Source organism: Bufo gargarizans, chromosome 3 (genome assembly GCF_014858855.1).
Source record: "Bufo gargarizans isolate SCDJY-AF-19 chromosome 3, ASM1485885v1, whole genome shotgun sequence".
In the NCBI taxonomy this organism is placed as follows: Eukaryota; Metazoa; Chordata; class Amphibia; order Anura; family Bufonidae; genus Bufo; species Bufo gargarizans.
In genome coordinates, this window is record NC_058082.1 from 101733796 (window position 1) to 101749122 (window position 15327).

The 15327-nt window shown below is 46.3% G+C and overlaps 1 protein-coding gene across 1 annotated transcript in view; it reads left to right on the plus strand.

Moving 5' to 3' along the window:
• Positions 1 to 348: 348 nt before the first annotated feature.
• The window catches only part of LOC122932918 (gametocyte-specific factor 1-like), a 171172-nt gene continuing 156193 nt past the window's right edge, over positions 349 to 15327 (plus strand). Inside the window, exon 1 of the mRNA XM_044287596.1 lies at positions 349 to 433. Within this exon, the coding sequence (XP_044143531.1) occupies positions 353 to 433 (81 nt within the window). The 5' untranslated portion in view covers positions 349 to 352. The remainder of the gene's footprint in view (positions 434 to 15327) is intronic.

Below are 15327 nucleotides of genomic sequence, written 5' to 3' on the forward strand. Positions count from 1 at the left end.
CTTCAGTGCCTCCATTCCGCACGACCTTTCAGAATGCAGTCCCATTCAATTGAATGGGCATGCATCCATGATGTGGGGTGCACACGGCCAGTGTCCATGCGTTGCAAGCTGGTGTAGGTTTGTGCTTTGTGTAAAGCCATCTAGATTGCCCGATGATCCAGCATTTGCTCGTTAATCGGGCAATAGGTGGCATTATTACACTGCAAGATGATCACTACGCTCGTTAGCAATCATCTGCCGAAAAAATCAGCAGGTGTAATACAGGCTTTAGTTTATTTACACTACAATCTCAACAGAATCATTCACCTGATATTTTTGAAATTTAAATTGATCAACTTTTTGCAGGTTAAACATGGATTACGTTAGTTGTCCTTATGATCCTGAGCACAAAGTCCATGGGACTGAGCTAAGAATGCACCTTATGACTTGTCAGGTAAGATTTGCCTTGTTAACCATTGTCTAGTTTTCCCACCTTTTATTGGGGTACAATGAGGGTTATTAAGTAGCATTGTTTGTAAGGGTGAAAAAGTGTTCGTGTCCGTCCAGTTCAACCTACTATCCAGCAATGTTGACTTAGAAGTAGGCAATTTTCTTCTTGTGGAAAACAATTTCTTCCTGACTGCAAATCTGGCAATCAGAATAACCTCTTAAAACATTGATCCTTCTCCAGAAATGTTATAGGTATAAGTTGTAATATTACACTCTTGAAATGTGTCTAGGTCCCTTTTGAACTGTCAGTGATTTTACAATCACACCGTCCTCTAGCAGAGACCTTCATAATCTCACTGCTCTTATAGTAAAGAACCATTTACTTTGTTGGTGTATAAACCTGTGCTATCTACTGGTGTTTAGGGGACCTGGGCACATCTGGGTCCAACTAGATGACATTTAACCCCTTCACGACATCCGCTGTATATGTACAGCGGATGTTGGGTCTTTAAAAAGATGGAGCTTGCTCCAAAGCAGACCAAGCCACTTAGCCACCAGCTGCCTGCTGTTTTATACAGCAGACACCCTCGGCTAACGTCTTCAATTGGTGGTAATGCCGACTGCGGGCATTTAACCCCCTCAGATGCTGTGGTCAAATGTGGGGAATGAGTTCTATGCTGGTAATGAGTCTGAGCCTGTACTAGGTTTCCAGGCTCGTTACTGGTATATTACAATTCAGACCAGCAGGTGGCAGGACTGAACTGTAATATAGCCATTTCTATATAGAATAACGGAGCACATTCCATTATTCTATACAAATTAAAATCTGATGATTGCAAGTTGGGGTACACTTGGGGTCATAAAAAAAAAAAAATACATTTAAAAAAAATTCAAATCGCCCCCTTTCACCAAAATAATAATAATAATAATAATAAAAAACATCATGGGCATCGCCGAGTGTGAAAACGCTTGTACTACTAAAATATTTTAAAAGTCCCATACAGTGAATGACATAAAAAAGGAAAAACGATGAATGAAAAGTGATCAAAAAGTCATACACACCCCAAAATGGTATTAGCAAAATCTGCAGATCTTCCCGCATAAAATGAGCCCTTGCTAGGCATGAGCGAATCTACTTTGGCTGCTTCATCTGAAGTCGATTCGCATAAAACTTTGTTGTGGGAGCTCCGTACAGTATTACAATGTATTGGCTCCGATGAGCCAAAGTCATTACTTTGCAAAGTCTTGCGAGACTTTGTGTAATAACTTCGGAAATTAATTTCTACTGTAAATAAAAAAAACTTTGAACTCAGGTTCAATTCCAAGATACTGTACCGCTCTGTACAGTATTACAACAATGTTTTATGCAAATCGACTTTGGATGAAGCAGCCAAAGTTGATTCGCTCATCCCTACCCCTCGCATATCTCTGTAGACATATACACTGACGTGCAAACGGATAACAATGTTTTGAACTTTTGACTTTTCAGGCTTCAGATCTCACGATCCACTACAGCTTTGAACGTGAGACTACCATTATTTTATAGACCATAATCTTGGCTATCTCATATATATAACTTGGATTTGCAACTATTTAGCATCTGATTAGTTATGCAGATTCTTGTCATGTAAACACATTGTTACTCTCTCGCTCCTAAAATTCTAAATTTTAACTTTTTGTTATCTTGTTAGTATTTTGTAAATCCAACTTTGGCTTTAAACATTGCCTGAATCCTTCTGGGTATACCCTCAATCAGATTCAAACATGTCTCAACCGAAATCAGTTACATAGTTGCTAAGGTTGGAAAAAGACAAAAGTCCATCAAGTCCAACCTGTACTCTTGCTATATCGATGCACTGAACAAATCCCTGGATCTATGTCTATCTTCCTTTTAAAAATGGGTTGGGCCAAAGGGAAATGGTGTGTAGAACAAGATTTCCAGGACGTCCCTCCATGACAGCACCCATGGAGGTTGTCCTATTGGTCTCTGTAGGGACAGGAAGAGAGAGAGATTAAAAGGCACCCTCCCCTCCCACTCTCCAGTGTTCTTCCTGTCCCTACAGGGATAGGAGCAGAGAGAAGTCGTTCCCTGCTCTGGGAATGAGAAGGATTTGGGCCGAATCTGGTCGGGGGTTCTGTCTCTCCTCTTCAGATTCTGGAGACCTAACGCTATCACCTCTCGGGGTAGAGGTCCCCTAGCTGACCCTGATGCCTTTTTTCCCTGTACCTCTTGGCCGGGGTATCGTGGCGGGCCGAGGCCGCTTCTTCCGGTTGGGAGCTCTAGGATCGGCTGCGGCTCCTGCGCTCCTCCTGCTCGGCATGCAGATCATGTGACCGGAAGTCGAGGTCACATGGTCGGAAGAAGATGGCGGCGCCCAGGGAACGCTAAACCCGGTGGGGCGGTGGCATGCAGAGGGGGTTGACTCTTCGTTTGACTGAGTCCCCCCAGGAAGTGAGGAGGCGGAGCCGCGCGGCAACAGGATGGACCAGGTAGGACATAAATTGAGGTCAATTTTTTTCTCTGGGTGAGGCATGGAGGTCCAGATGTCAGCTATGCAGGACACTAGCGCAGACATCCCTGTCATGGGTCATGTAAGTGCCTATATGGGGCTCAAATCCATTTTTTATGCTGTACAATTCAGCTAACGGACTCTCTCTCTCTCTTCCTATGTAGGGAGAGAGAGACTCTACAGTTAAAGCTCTGGGAGAACCAAAAAAGAAAGCCAGAAGATGTGCTTTATGTTCAAAGAAATTGCCAGTCATATAAAAAGCTTTATGTAGTGACTGTCTGGCGAAGACTCTCAGAGAGGAGCAATCATCTCTCCTGTCGGACTTAAGAGTGATTGTGAAAGAGGAGATCCAGACGGCCAGTTCCAGTATGGTTCAGAAACCGTGCGCTAGTTCCCCTCCCCCAAAAAGACCCAGAGTACTAAGGGAGTCAGAGTCTGAAAAAGAGGGATTATATCTTTCAGAAGAGATTGATGAAGATCAGGGTTCGTCTTATATGGCTGATGATCAGAAGAGATCTTTTTTCACAAGAAGATTTAGATACCCTTCTGTTGTCTGTAAGGCAGACAATGGATATTGAGGAGGAAGAGCAGACTCGCTCAGTGCAGGATGAAATGTTTGGCGGGTTAAAAGCAAAGAAAAAGTTGTTCCCGGTGAATGAAAACTTAAAGGATTTAGTGATCGACGAGTGGGCTGATAAGAAGTTATATATACCTCGTGAATTTAAAAACAGATTGCTGTTCAACCCTGAGGATACAAAGCTGTAGGATGTGGTCCCTAAGGTGGATATCCAGGTAACAAAAGTGGTTAGGAGAACCATGCTACCAATTGAAGATTCGGCCCAATTAAAAGAGCCAATGGATAGGAAGATTGACGGATTACTCAAAAGAGCATGGGAGGTTTCAACCAATACTATCAATACTAACATTGCTGCTACCTCTTTAGCCAGGTCCATGTGTTTATGGGTGAATCAGCTGGAGGAGCATCTTAAGCAAGACACCTCTAGGGAAGAAATCCTGGGGTCGTTACCTCTATTTAAAATGGCCGCATCCTTTATGGCAGACGCTTCAGCGGAATCCATAAGATTTGCAGCAAAAGACAGATTCCTTGACTAATACAGCTAGGAGAGCATTGTGGCTAAAATCCTGGTCAGGGGATATAGCCTCTAAAAATAAACTTTGCGCTATACCTCTTAAAGGGTCCCACCTCTTGGGCCTGGTATTAGATGAAATTCTGGAGAAGACGGCAGATAAAAAGAAGGGATTCCCTGAGGAGAAAAGTAAGAAGCCATTGCCCTTTCGTAAACCGGTCAGCAGTTTCTAAAACACTTCTAAGAGTAAAGGGAAAACGGGAAGATGGAGCTACCCGTAAGGAGGAAAAGGCAGAGGGTTTCTCTTTAATCCCAATACCAAGACAGAAAGACAATGAAGCCAGGGCAGTAGGAGGCAGACTCCAATTCTTTTGGGAAAAATGGATCCAGATAACCAAGAATCAGTATATTCTGGAATCCATCCAGAAGGGGTTCAGAATAGAGTTTCGCCTTCCTCCTCCACGACTGTTTCAGATTAGTTTTCCAGGATCAGCTTCAGCCGGATGTCCAAAAGCTATTGAAATTGGGTGCAATAGTGCAGGTCCCTCCTTCAGAGGAATTCAAGGGTCACTATTCAAAACTGTTCCTCATAACAAAACCAGACGGATCCAAAAGGACCATCATCAATCTGAAATTCTTAAACAGATGGATAACACATTACCATTTCAAGATGGAGTCAGTAAAATCTACGATCCCGCTGATGGGTCCAGGGGCTTTTCTGTGCACCCTGGATCTAAAAGATGCCTATTACCACATCCCCATTCACCATCAGTTTTGGCAGTACTTGAGATTTGCGATCAAGAAAGACGGGAAGATATTGCATTACAAATTCCAGTGCCTTCCATTTGGAATATCATCGGCCCTGCGTATCTTCACAAAGGTAGTGGCAGAGATGGTAGCCTACCTAAGACAGAGGCAGATAACTATAATTCCATACCTAGACTACTTTCTTTTTGTGGCAGACTCAGAAGAGGAGTTAGAGCTTCACAAAGGAAGGACTCTATCTTTGCACACAAGTCTAGGATGGAAGATAAACCTGAAAAAGTCGGATTTGCAGCTGGCAACACAAAATAAGTTCCTGGGAACTCTTTTAGATTCGGTAGCTCAGAATTCTTTCCTTCCTCAGGACAAGCAAGTCAACATAAGAGAATAAATTCCTTCAGATTAAAGAAAAAGCGTACACTACGAGAGGCCATGCAGATCCTAGGCCTAATGACCTTGTGCATCACGACAGTTCCTTGGGCCCAGTTCCATTCAAGAACTCTCCAGGCGGAGGTCCTCTCATCTTGGGACAAAGACCACAGATCATTAAACTCCAGGATAGCTCTCTCGACAGAGCAGTAGACTTTCTCTCCTGGTGGTTAGTAACAGAGAACCTGTCAAGAGGGGTTTCCTGGAACATGATACCACTCAAGACAATAACCACGGACGCAAGCAGCCGGGGTTCAGGGCAGTTGGTCCAGTACAAACGCCCTAAGTTCCTCAAACTCTACAGGGAACTAAAAAGCGGTTTGGGAGTCCCTGAAAGCCGCGGAAAATCTCCTCACAGGCCATCATGTCAGAGTCTTGTCGGACAATATAACGACAGTCTGTTACATAAAAAGACGAGGAGGGACAAAAAACCCTCAACTTCAGTAGTTAGCGAATCTCATCTCATCTTCAAGTGGGCCGGAAAGAAGGTCTTGTCCATTACAGCCACACACCTGAAGGGGTCTCAACTCCATAGCGGACTTCCTCAGTCGACAGTGTCGAACCAGGGGAGTGGAAATTAAACCAAGAAGTATTCCAGATGATTTGTCAGGAATGGGGAAAACCTCAGGTGGATTTATTTGCGTCCAGCAGAAATACTCAGCTGGACTATTTCTTCTCGCTAGACCCAAGAGGGAGACCACTAGCGGTAGATGCTCTTTCCCAGAAGTGGGACATGAGTCTAGCTTACACCTTTCCTCCACTTCCCCTCATACCTTTTAATCCTGAAGAAGTTGAGAGTAAGTTCAACCACGCTGATTTTGGTGGCACCAGCTTGGCCCAAGAGAGCCTGGTTTTCAGTTCTAAAGATCATGTCCATCAGAGAACCGATGACCCTTCCAAAGAGACAGGATCTCCTGTCACAAGGACCGCTTTTTCATCCCCATATGGACAAACTGAATCTTACAGCCTGGGTCCTGAAAGGCAAACCTTAAGAAACAAGAGGCTTTCAGATAAGGTAATCTCAACTCTACAGGGCTGCCGCAAACCCGTCACGAGAGCTATATATAATAAAATATGGAAGAAGTTTTCATCCTGGTTGTCGCAAAATCACGCGGATACCACATCTCCTTCGGTGGGTTGCATATTAGAATTTCTTCAGGAAGGATTTGATGCAGGACTAAAACCCAGCACGCTTAAAGTACAGATCTAGGCACTCAGCTGTTGTTTAGATACACCCCTTGCAGATCATAGATGGATTAGGAGTTTCCTCCGGGCAGCTTCTAGGTTGAGACCCACCTTGAGACAATCATTCCTCCATGGAGTCTAAATGTAGTCTTTGAAAGTTTATGTGATTCCCCCATTTTGAGCCAATCGAACATATATTTGAAAAATGTCTCTCTTTCAAGGCAGTATCCTCTGGCTAAAACCACAGCTCGCAGGATAGGAGAGATTCAGGCTTTATCTAATAAAGAACCATACTTGAGGATTTTTGGATGATTGCATAATCCTTAAGCTAGATCCAGCCTTCTTACCTAAGGTGGTCTTCAACCTTTCATAGGGATGAAGTGCTAACACTCCCTTCATTTGTGCCTCTACAAAAAATATACAGGAGAAGAGATTCCAGTGCCAGGATGAACGAAGAATGATTCTAGCCTATCTTGACAGAACAAGTACCTGGAGAAGATCAAATTATTTATTTGTCCAGTTTGGTGGAAAGAATAAAGGCATGAAAGCTTCAAAAGAGACGTTGGCCCGGTGGATTAAGAAAACTATTAAAGAAACATACAGACTTAAGGAGAAGACCTGTCTTTTAAACTTGAAGGCGCATTCTACTAGAGCCATGGCAACTTCCTGGGCAGAGAAGGCAGATGCTACAATTGACCACATTTGCAGGGCTGCAACCTGGTCTAACTTCCTGACTTTTGCCAGACATTAGACTAGATGTATTGGCCTGCCAAGACTTGGCTTTCGGGCGGAAAGTCCTTCAGGCAGTAGTCCTCCCCCCTAGGAGATTAAGTTGTTAGTTCTCCATGCGTGCTGTCATGGAGGGACGTCCTGGAAATACTGGTTTAGTTTACCGGAAAATCCTTTTCCAGGAGTCTGACATGACAGCACCCCAGATTACCCTCCCAATGGTTCCAACCTTGATGACAGTATGAATGTAACTTGTTATTAATAAAAGGTGTTGGATCCTATCCGGTGTAGTAATTTGGAAAAACACTGGAGAGTGGGAGGGGAGGGTGCCTTTTAATCTCTCTCGCTTCCTGTCCCAACAGAGACCAATAGGACAACCTCCATGGGTGCTGTCATGTTGGACTCCTGGAAAAGGATTTACTGGTAAACTATACCAGTATTTCTATACATTGTCATAAGCCTCAATGTTATTTTGAATAAAAAATGTATGTAAACCTTTTTTGAAGCCATTTGCTGTGACCAGCTCCTGCAGCAGGCTATTCCAGAGACTGACCGCCCTTATTGTAAAGAATGCTTGTCTCCTCCTATGACTGAATCTTTTTTTCTCCAGGTGTAGGGAGTGGCCCCTTGTTTTTTTGAGGGTTTAACACAGAATACCTTCCCTTGATATTTTTTGTATGGTCCGTTTATATATTTGTACAAGTTTTTTTTTTTTTTAAATCTTTATTTTATTTTACAAAAAACATAAAGTTAATACATAGACAAATATCCATCACACTAGTATATAAGTTATAACAATAAACATCATATCCATCGCATCTATGTATATAATCTATGAATCATAAATATCCTCCCCCCCCCCCCCCCCCCCATGGCTGCTGTTCCCCTCAGTTCCGTAAAATACAGCGTACAACACTTACATTATATATTCCTACGTGGCTCTGCGTGCAACTCTCCGGTTCCTATCACTATCCTCGTAAATTTTAATTTGTTGAAGGTATGAGCCCCACTCCCTTGACGAGGGCTGGGAAGCAGAGCCCCAATATCTGACCACTATAGCTTTCGCTACCATCAATCCCCTCATCCATATCTGCCTAACCTGAGGGGGAACTTCAGTTTCCGAAGTGTAGTCTCCAAAAATCACTATCGGGATCCCCGGATTATAGTTCATAGAGGATTCCTTTTGTAAAGCAAAAAAAACCTCTTCCCAATATTTTCTTATTTTACTACAACTCCAAAGCATATGTACAAAATCAGCGTTCACATATCCACATTTAGGGCAACAGCAATCCCGATCCCTATTTTGAGGGAACTTTCCCTGGGTTTTGGGCGTATAATACAGTCTATGGAGAATCTTAAATTGGATCAATCTATGAGCCCTGGAAACCGACACCTTTCTCACGTTCCTATAAATAATAGGCCACTGTAAAGGGGGGCAATTTAACTCTTGCTCCCATTTACCTGGGGCCTTAAAAGGTGTTACAATAGCCAGTGCCATTCGGAGTTTAGCATATAATCGGGATAGTTTCACCTTCTGGTCCTTCTGAGCGTCACAATAATCGAAAAAAATATTCTTTTGTGGAAATATACGGCCCCTATTCCTAGAGGCTTCAAATACATGCTTTAAACGTGCATACATGAATAAATCTAGTGGTGAAGTATCAGTTAACCCAAATTCCAAAGGTGATTTAAATCGACCTAAATAAAATAAGTGAGACACCCTATTGATGCCATTACGTGTCCAGTAACCAAACTCTGTAATTTTAGCAAATTCCTCCAGCTCCCCATTCCCCCACAGAGGGGTGAAAACAAATGGGCCGGGAACTTTAAGAAGCTCCTTCAGCCTATTCCACACCCTCTGTATTGAGAAAGGGATCAACAAGGTTTTTCTCACTCCCATAACCCCCGTTTCTAAACATGAAAAAATATTTTCTATTGGTTTATCTATGACTTTATTCAAATACCGTGAAAGTAAACTCTGTTTCCAGTTACAACACCGCTGAATCTGTGCACAGAAATAATAACCACGAAAAAAAGGGAGTGACAGCCCACCATCTGCCTCCGACAACCATAGATATCTCTGCTTTATACGCACCCTCTTCCTGCCCCAAATTAGGTCATTAATCAGAGTCTCCAGTCTATAAAAGAAAATATCCTCTATCCAAATGGGGGAAGCACACATCGGAAACAAAACCATAGGCAAGATAACCATCCTGATCAATGCGATTCGATCTATCTGTGCCAATGTCAATTTCCGCCAGGCACCAACCTTAGTCCTCACCTTATCCAGCACTGGGGTCAGATTAAGCTCAGAGTATCTACTTATAGGGGCCCCTATCTTAATCCCCAAATAATCTAAAGTATCATTAGGAGCTAAAACACGAACTCTGCTCCCTACATCTACGGCTTTCCGATTCAACGGGAGGAGCGATGACCTTGCCCAGTTAATCATATATCCTGATAATTTACCATAATATTCTATTACCTCTATGGCATACGGAAGGATTTTCCAACCCTGATCTAAAAACAGGATCACGTCATCTGCATAAAGGCTTATTTTATCGCTGGCTCCCGCCACCCCAAAGCCGTCTATCCCCCTCTCTAAACGGATCTGACAAGCCAACGGTTCTATAAAGAGAGCGAAGAGGAGAGGAGACAGGGGACAACCCGGTCTCATCCCTCTCCGCATCATGACAGGAGAGGTAATAGTACCTTTGATATTAATATATGCAACCGGCTGTTCATATAACATTTGAGTCATTCCCAAAAATAAGTTCCCAAGACCAAAATGAGACATTGTAGCCCACAAAAAGGACCACTCCATCCTGTCAAACGCCTTTGCGGCGTCTAATGACAGGATGGAGTGGTCCACACTGCCCCCCACCGACAAATTCAAAAACACCCTATATATACTGGACTGGATATGGCGGCCCGGGATAAAGCCCGTCTGATCAGGGTGGACCAGATCAGCTATAACCCTCTTTAATTGACAAGCCAGAATTTTAGCAAAGATCTTATAGTCCGTATTTAAAAGTGATATAGGTCTATATGACCCTACATCGCATGGATCCTTATCCTTCTTTAGGACCAATACCATCACTGCCTCTCTGAATGATGACGGTAGAGAGCCAAGTGCGCAAGATTCATTGAAGACCCGAAGGAGAATTGGAAGGAGAGACCTGGCGTGGTACCTATATATTTCGAAGGGCAATCCATCTAGTCCAGGAGAGGAACTATACTTTAAAGTTGGAATAACCGCTTGAAGTTCTTCCAAAAGGATGGGGGAGTCCAGTATTTCTCTAGTTGAATAGTTAATTGGGGGAGTGCCAGTTGTTGAAGATATTGATCCATATCGGTACGACTAAGAGAAGACTCAGATTCATAAAGGGTAGAATAGTATTTCACAAATACTTCTCTAATCTCTTCTGCAGATCTCACTCCAACTCCCTGTAGGTTCCTGATTTCTTTTATACTACCATCCTCTCTCTGGTTAGCCACCAAACGGGCCAAAAACCTACCCGTTTTACCGGCCTCGCAAAAACGATTCTGGCCCTGAAATAACAGCTTATGGTGTGCTTTCTTATATAAAAGTGTCTTAAGCTGAGAATTAGCTTCCTTTAATTGAGTGATGGAATGTTCATTATGAGTGTCAATCAGTGCGCCCCGTAACCTCCTTATTGAATCTGTCAATTGATTTTCCCTCTGTCGTGATTCCTTTCTAAACCTATGGATTTTATTAAAATATAAACCTCTAATATGGGCCTTCAACGCATCCCATACATAATGAATATGCGTAGAGCCTACGTTGAAGCCCCAGAATTCCTGAATATCCTGGTCTATTCGGGACTGCTCTCCAATCACCTCAAGCCAATGCAAATTCAATTTAAAAGTTCTTCCTACGGATGTAGCCTCCACAAACACAATCAAGACTGGGGAATGATCCGAAATTCCATGGGGTTCATACCTCATCCTCTGGATCCGACCGCACAGGTCCCAACTTGCAAAAGCCAAATCAATACGGGACATAGATCTGTATGACTGGCTAAAACATGAGAAAATTTTCTTATTACCATATAGGTAGCGCCAGATATCTACCAGCGCCAACTCCTGGCACACAGCAGTTAACGGGGACCCACTGCGACCGTGCCCAGAGAATGCAGAAAACCGATCCAACTCAGGGTCCAGGACTGCATTAAAATCCCCCATCACCAGTAAAGAACAATGATTTTTGGTAGAGATATATTGGCCTAAATGGGAAAGGACCGTTGCTTTAAATGGGGGGGGGGGGGGGGGGATATAAATAAACGCCAATATCACCTCCTGTCTTTTCAAATACCCATGTAAAAATACATATCGACCTTCTTTATCAATGGAGCTATCTAATGGCTGGAATTCCATCCCTCGATGAATATACACACTAACACCTCTTGCATAAGAGGAATAACAAGCATGGTACTCCAAAGAGGCCCATTTCCTTTTCAATGTATAAATCCTATCAACTGTTACATGGGTCTCTATTAGTGCCACAATTGCGGGCAAATGGCGGACCACACGGTCAAAGACCACTGTCCTCTTTACTCTGTCTCCCAGCCCTCTCACATTCCAGCATAAGATATTACACAGCATATCATATGAGTAGGGGTATCGCTAATCCCACCGAAGAGGCACGCGAGGCCAGGTACCAGAGAACAGCAGCCAATCCCTCCCTAAAACCCACCCCCAACCGACCCCCTACATGGTTGACAGAGCATTTTACAATACCCATCAACCTCTCACTCCTACCACCAAACCTCCCCCCTGCCACCTCCCCTCAATAGCCTCCCTCCTCACCCACCTTCTATATTTTTCATAGACCCTTTAGGTCCAACCATTGCACCACTTCCGACTGTGTGGAAAAAAACCGCACAGAATCATTGTGTACCACTCTCAATTTAGCGGGATATAGCATTGAATAGGTAATCTTTGCTGCAATCAATCTTTTTTTCACTTCAGAAAAAGATCTTCTCTTATTTTGTGTCTCACGCGAGAAATCGGGGAAAATTGATATCAGATTACCATTAAATTGTATATTTCTCGTGCTTTTTTCCATTGGGGGACACAGACCATGGGTATAGCTTAGAGGTATTAGTAGGAGGGACACTATGCAAATGAAAGAGCTCCTCCTCCTCGGGCTATACCCTCAGACTCCACCAGGAGGAACTCAGTCTTTGCTTAGTGTCTGGTGAAGGAGGTTGACACTCTCTGATTCTACTCCTTTTTGTTATTTTTATTCTAGATGGGGACACAGGTCGGCATGGCGCCTTCCTGGTCTCCCGTGGAGTGCCCGCCGCCGTCTTTGGGACGTTGCCTGGCTGCCTCCATTTCCCCCCAAGAAGATAAGTGGATCCGGGCTCGACCTGTTAGCTCCGGCATCCCACCAGCTGCTGGGACGCCTGCTGCCTACCCTCCTCCAGAGCACTGTTCTCCTGGATTGGAGTCAGAAGTCTGAAGAGGCGCATCCCTGCTGGTCTGGACATCGAGGGAGCATGCTGAGCAGATAAGTGTTGCACAATCCCTCCCCCTCCCTCTGTGTCTATTTGTCTGTGGCTGCCTGGGTGAGCTTGAAGAAGGATCCTGATGGGGCACTTTCTTCATTTTGGCACTGGAGTACTGGCATCTCTTCCCCTTAAACTGTGGGCTTCAGCGCTTCTCTCGTCGGGCCTTGGCTGCTGCGCTCCCACAGCGCCCGCCGGCAGGCCGCTCCTCCACGTGGTGCGCTTATTTTCGCGCATATTTTCGCGCGCGCGCTTATTTTTCGCGCGCGCGCTTATTTTTCATGCGCGCGCTTATTTTCGCGCGCTTTTTTCGCGCCATAATGACGCGTTAGGGGAGGCGGAGCCTCGGCATGCCGCTCTGACTCTCCTTACACCGGAGACTCTGTTTGCTCATGGCCGTGCAGCTCCTCATCACTCTACTCCGTTTTGTGCCAGGCAAGCTGGTAGCTCAGTGGTACTGCTGCTGTTGCCCCATGTCCAGGCTTTCTGAGTTCAAAGCCCCTTTCAGCCTTCAAAAATTGTTTAGATTATTCTAGATGGGGACACAGGTCGGCATGGCGCCTTCCTGGTCCCCCGTGGAATGCCCGCTGCCGTCCTTGGACGCTGCCTGGCTGCCTCCATTGCCCCCCAAAGAAGACAAGTGGATCCGGGCTCGACCTGCAGCTCCGGTATCCCACCGGCTACTGGGTCTCCCGCTGCCACCCTCCACCAGAACACTGCACTCCTGGACAAGGAGTCAGAAGCCTGATGAGGTGCATCCCTGCTGGTCCTGGAGTCGAGGGAGAAGTTCTGCAGGAGCAGATAAGTATTACCTGCATGCCTGCCTTACCCCCCTCCTCCACCCCTCCTCCACGTCCCTGAGGGCCTGCGGTCCCCGCTTGGGCATCTGCCATGTCCAGCGCGGCCGCTAAATTGGTCTCAGTCACCAAGGCAACCATGTCCTTTAATCCTGTGGCGCTAACGACTCCATCTCTCTCAGTGGTCCCCACAGTGGGTGACTGACTACGAAGAGGCAGCGTGAGCGGCAGCATCCCACCTCGGATGTCTCCGTCTCTCCACCCCCCTCACCTCGCCGGTGGCGCTTGCGGGCTGCTCTTCCCCCTCCCTAGGGAGAGTACTCCGAAGGAGAATTATCCGGCTCGGACGAGCCACGTCCTTTTTGGACTATAGGGCATTTTCAAATCCTGTGACGCCAACCACCTCTCTAAGTGGTTTTCCACAGAAGACGCCCGAATACTAACAGGGAGCGTGAGCAGCAGCATCCCTCCTCGGATGGCTCTGGCTCTCCCCCCCCCCCCCCCTCGTCTAGAGGCGCGTTCGGGCGACTCTCCCCTCCCTTAGGGAGCGCAAGTCTGAAGGAGAATTTCCGGCTCTGATTAGGTCATGGAGCGGGACCCCTCGCCTAAGCTCTCCACCAGGGTGGCTGACTTAGTGGTGACTGTCCGAGACACCTTTATTCTCCAAGGGGATTCTCCTCCTTCCACTGGTCAGGAGTTCCCCCTTTTTCCGTCCAGGCAGTCGGAGACTACCATGTTCCCGGTCCATGAGGGATTTTTCCGCGGTCATGTCCAGGGCCTGGGGTGGTCTTAATAAGGTTCTCGACCACCCAGCGCATGAATATACTTTCCTTTCCCTGCTGACGGCGAGGAGAGGTGTCTCCTCCCCCTAAGGTGGATCCTCCGGTGGCCGGATTAGCCAATTATGTGGCCCTTCCTGTCTTAGTCAGTTCCTCTTTCCAGGATGCTGTAGACAGACGCATAGACTCTCTTCCAGGTCCTTTTTTCGCTGGCAGCGCGTCCCTGTGACCTACCTTTCACTCAGCAGGGGTAGCCAGTGCTCTCTCGGTGTGGTTACAACACCACCACCAGGAACTGGCGGTACGAGATGCGGCTACTAACACACTGGAGTTGGTTCTCCAGATGTCTCAGGCTTCTAAGATTCTTTGCGAAGCTTCTAGGGACATTGTTTCCCTCTTTGCCCGCAGGTTGGCCATCTCTGTCACTCAGCGCGAAGAGATCTGATTGAAGGTGTGGGACGCTGACGCCTCCACCAAGCGTTCCCTTGCTAATCTCCCCTTTGGGGTTTCCAGGCCTTGTGGGGATCAGCTGGACGAGTTCGTCTCTGCATGCCTTTTGCCGTTTCTCATCTGGTAGGCCGTCGCCTGCTTCCTCCGCCGGGGGTCTCAGGTCGCCCGCAAAGAGGCCTTCCTTTGCACCAGCCTTCCCGGCACTAGAGGGCCCAGTCAGCCCGCCCTGCTGCTCCTAGGCCTATCGCATGTCCCGATTGCGGAATCCCACCATCGATTCCTGCACTTCGCCATTATGGGTCGACACTGTCAGTTTGACGCCCTTCCTTCGGGTTGGCGACCACCCCACGGGTCCTTGCCACGGTCCTGGACCGCTCATGGCGCTTCTTCGTACCAGGGGCATTCCTTTGCTGCCCTGTCGGGACGATATCCGGATAGAGGCCCCCCTCTCTACCGCAGACCACGGACAGCGTCCGGATCACTGTTCAGACCCTGGAACGGTTCGGCTGCCTGGTAACTTTCCCAAACTCCTGCCTCTTCCCGTCCCAGAGGCTCTCCTTCCGGAGGGTGATTTTGGACACCTCGGCTGCCAAAGTATTCTACCAGCCTTCAGGTCCTCCCAGGTCCAGGGGGCA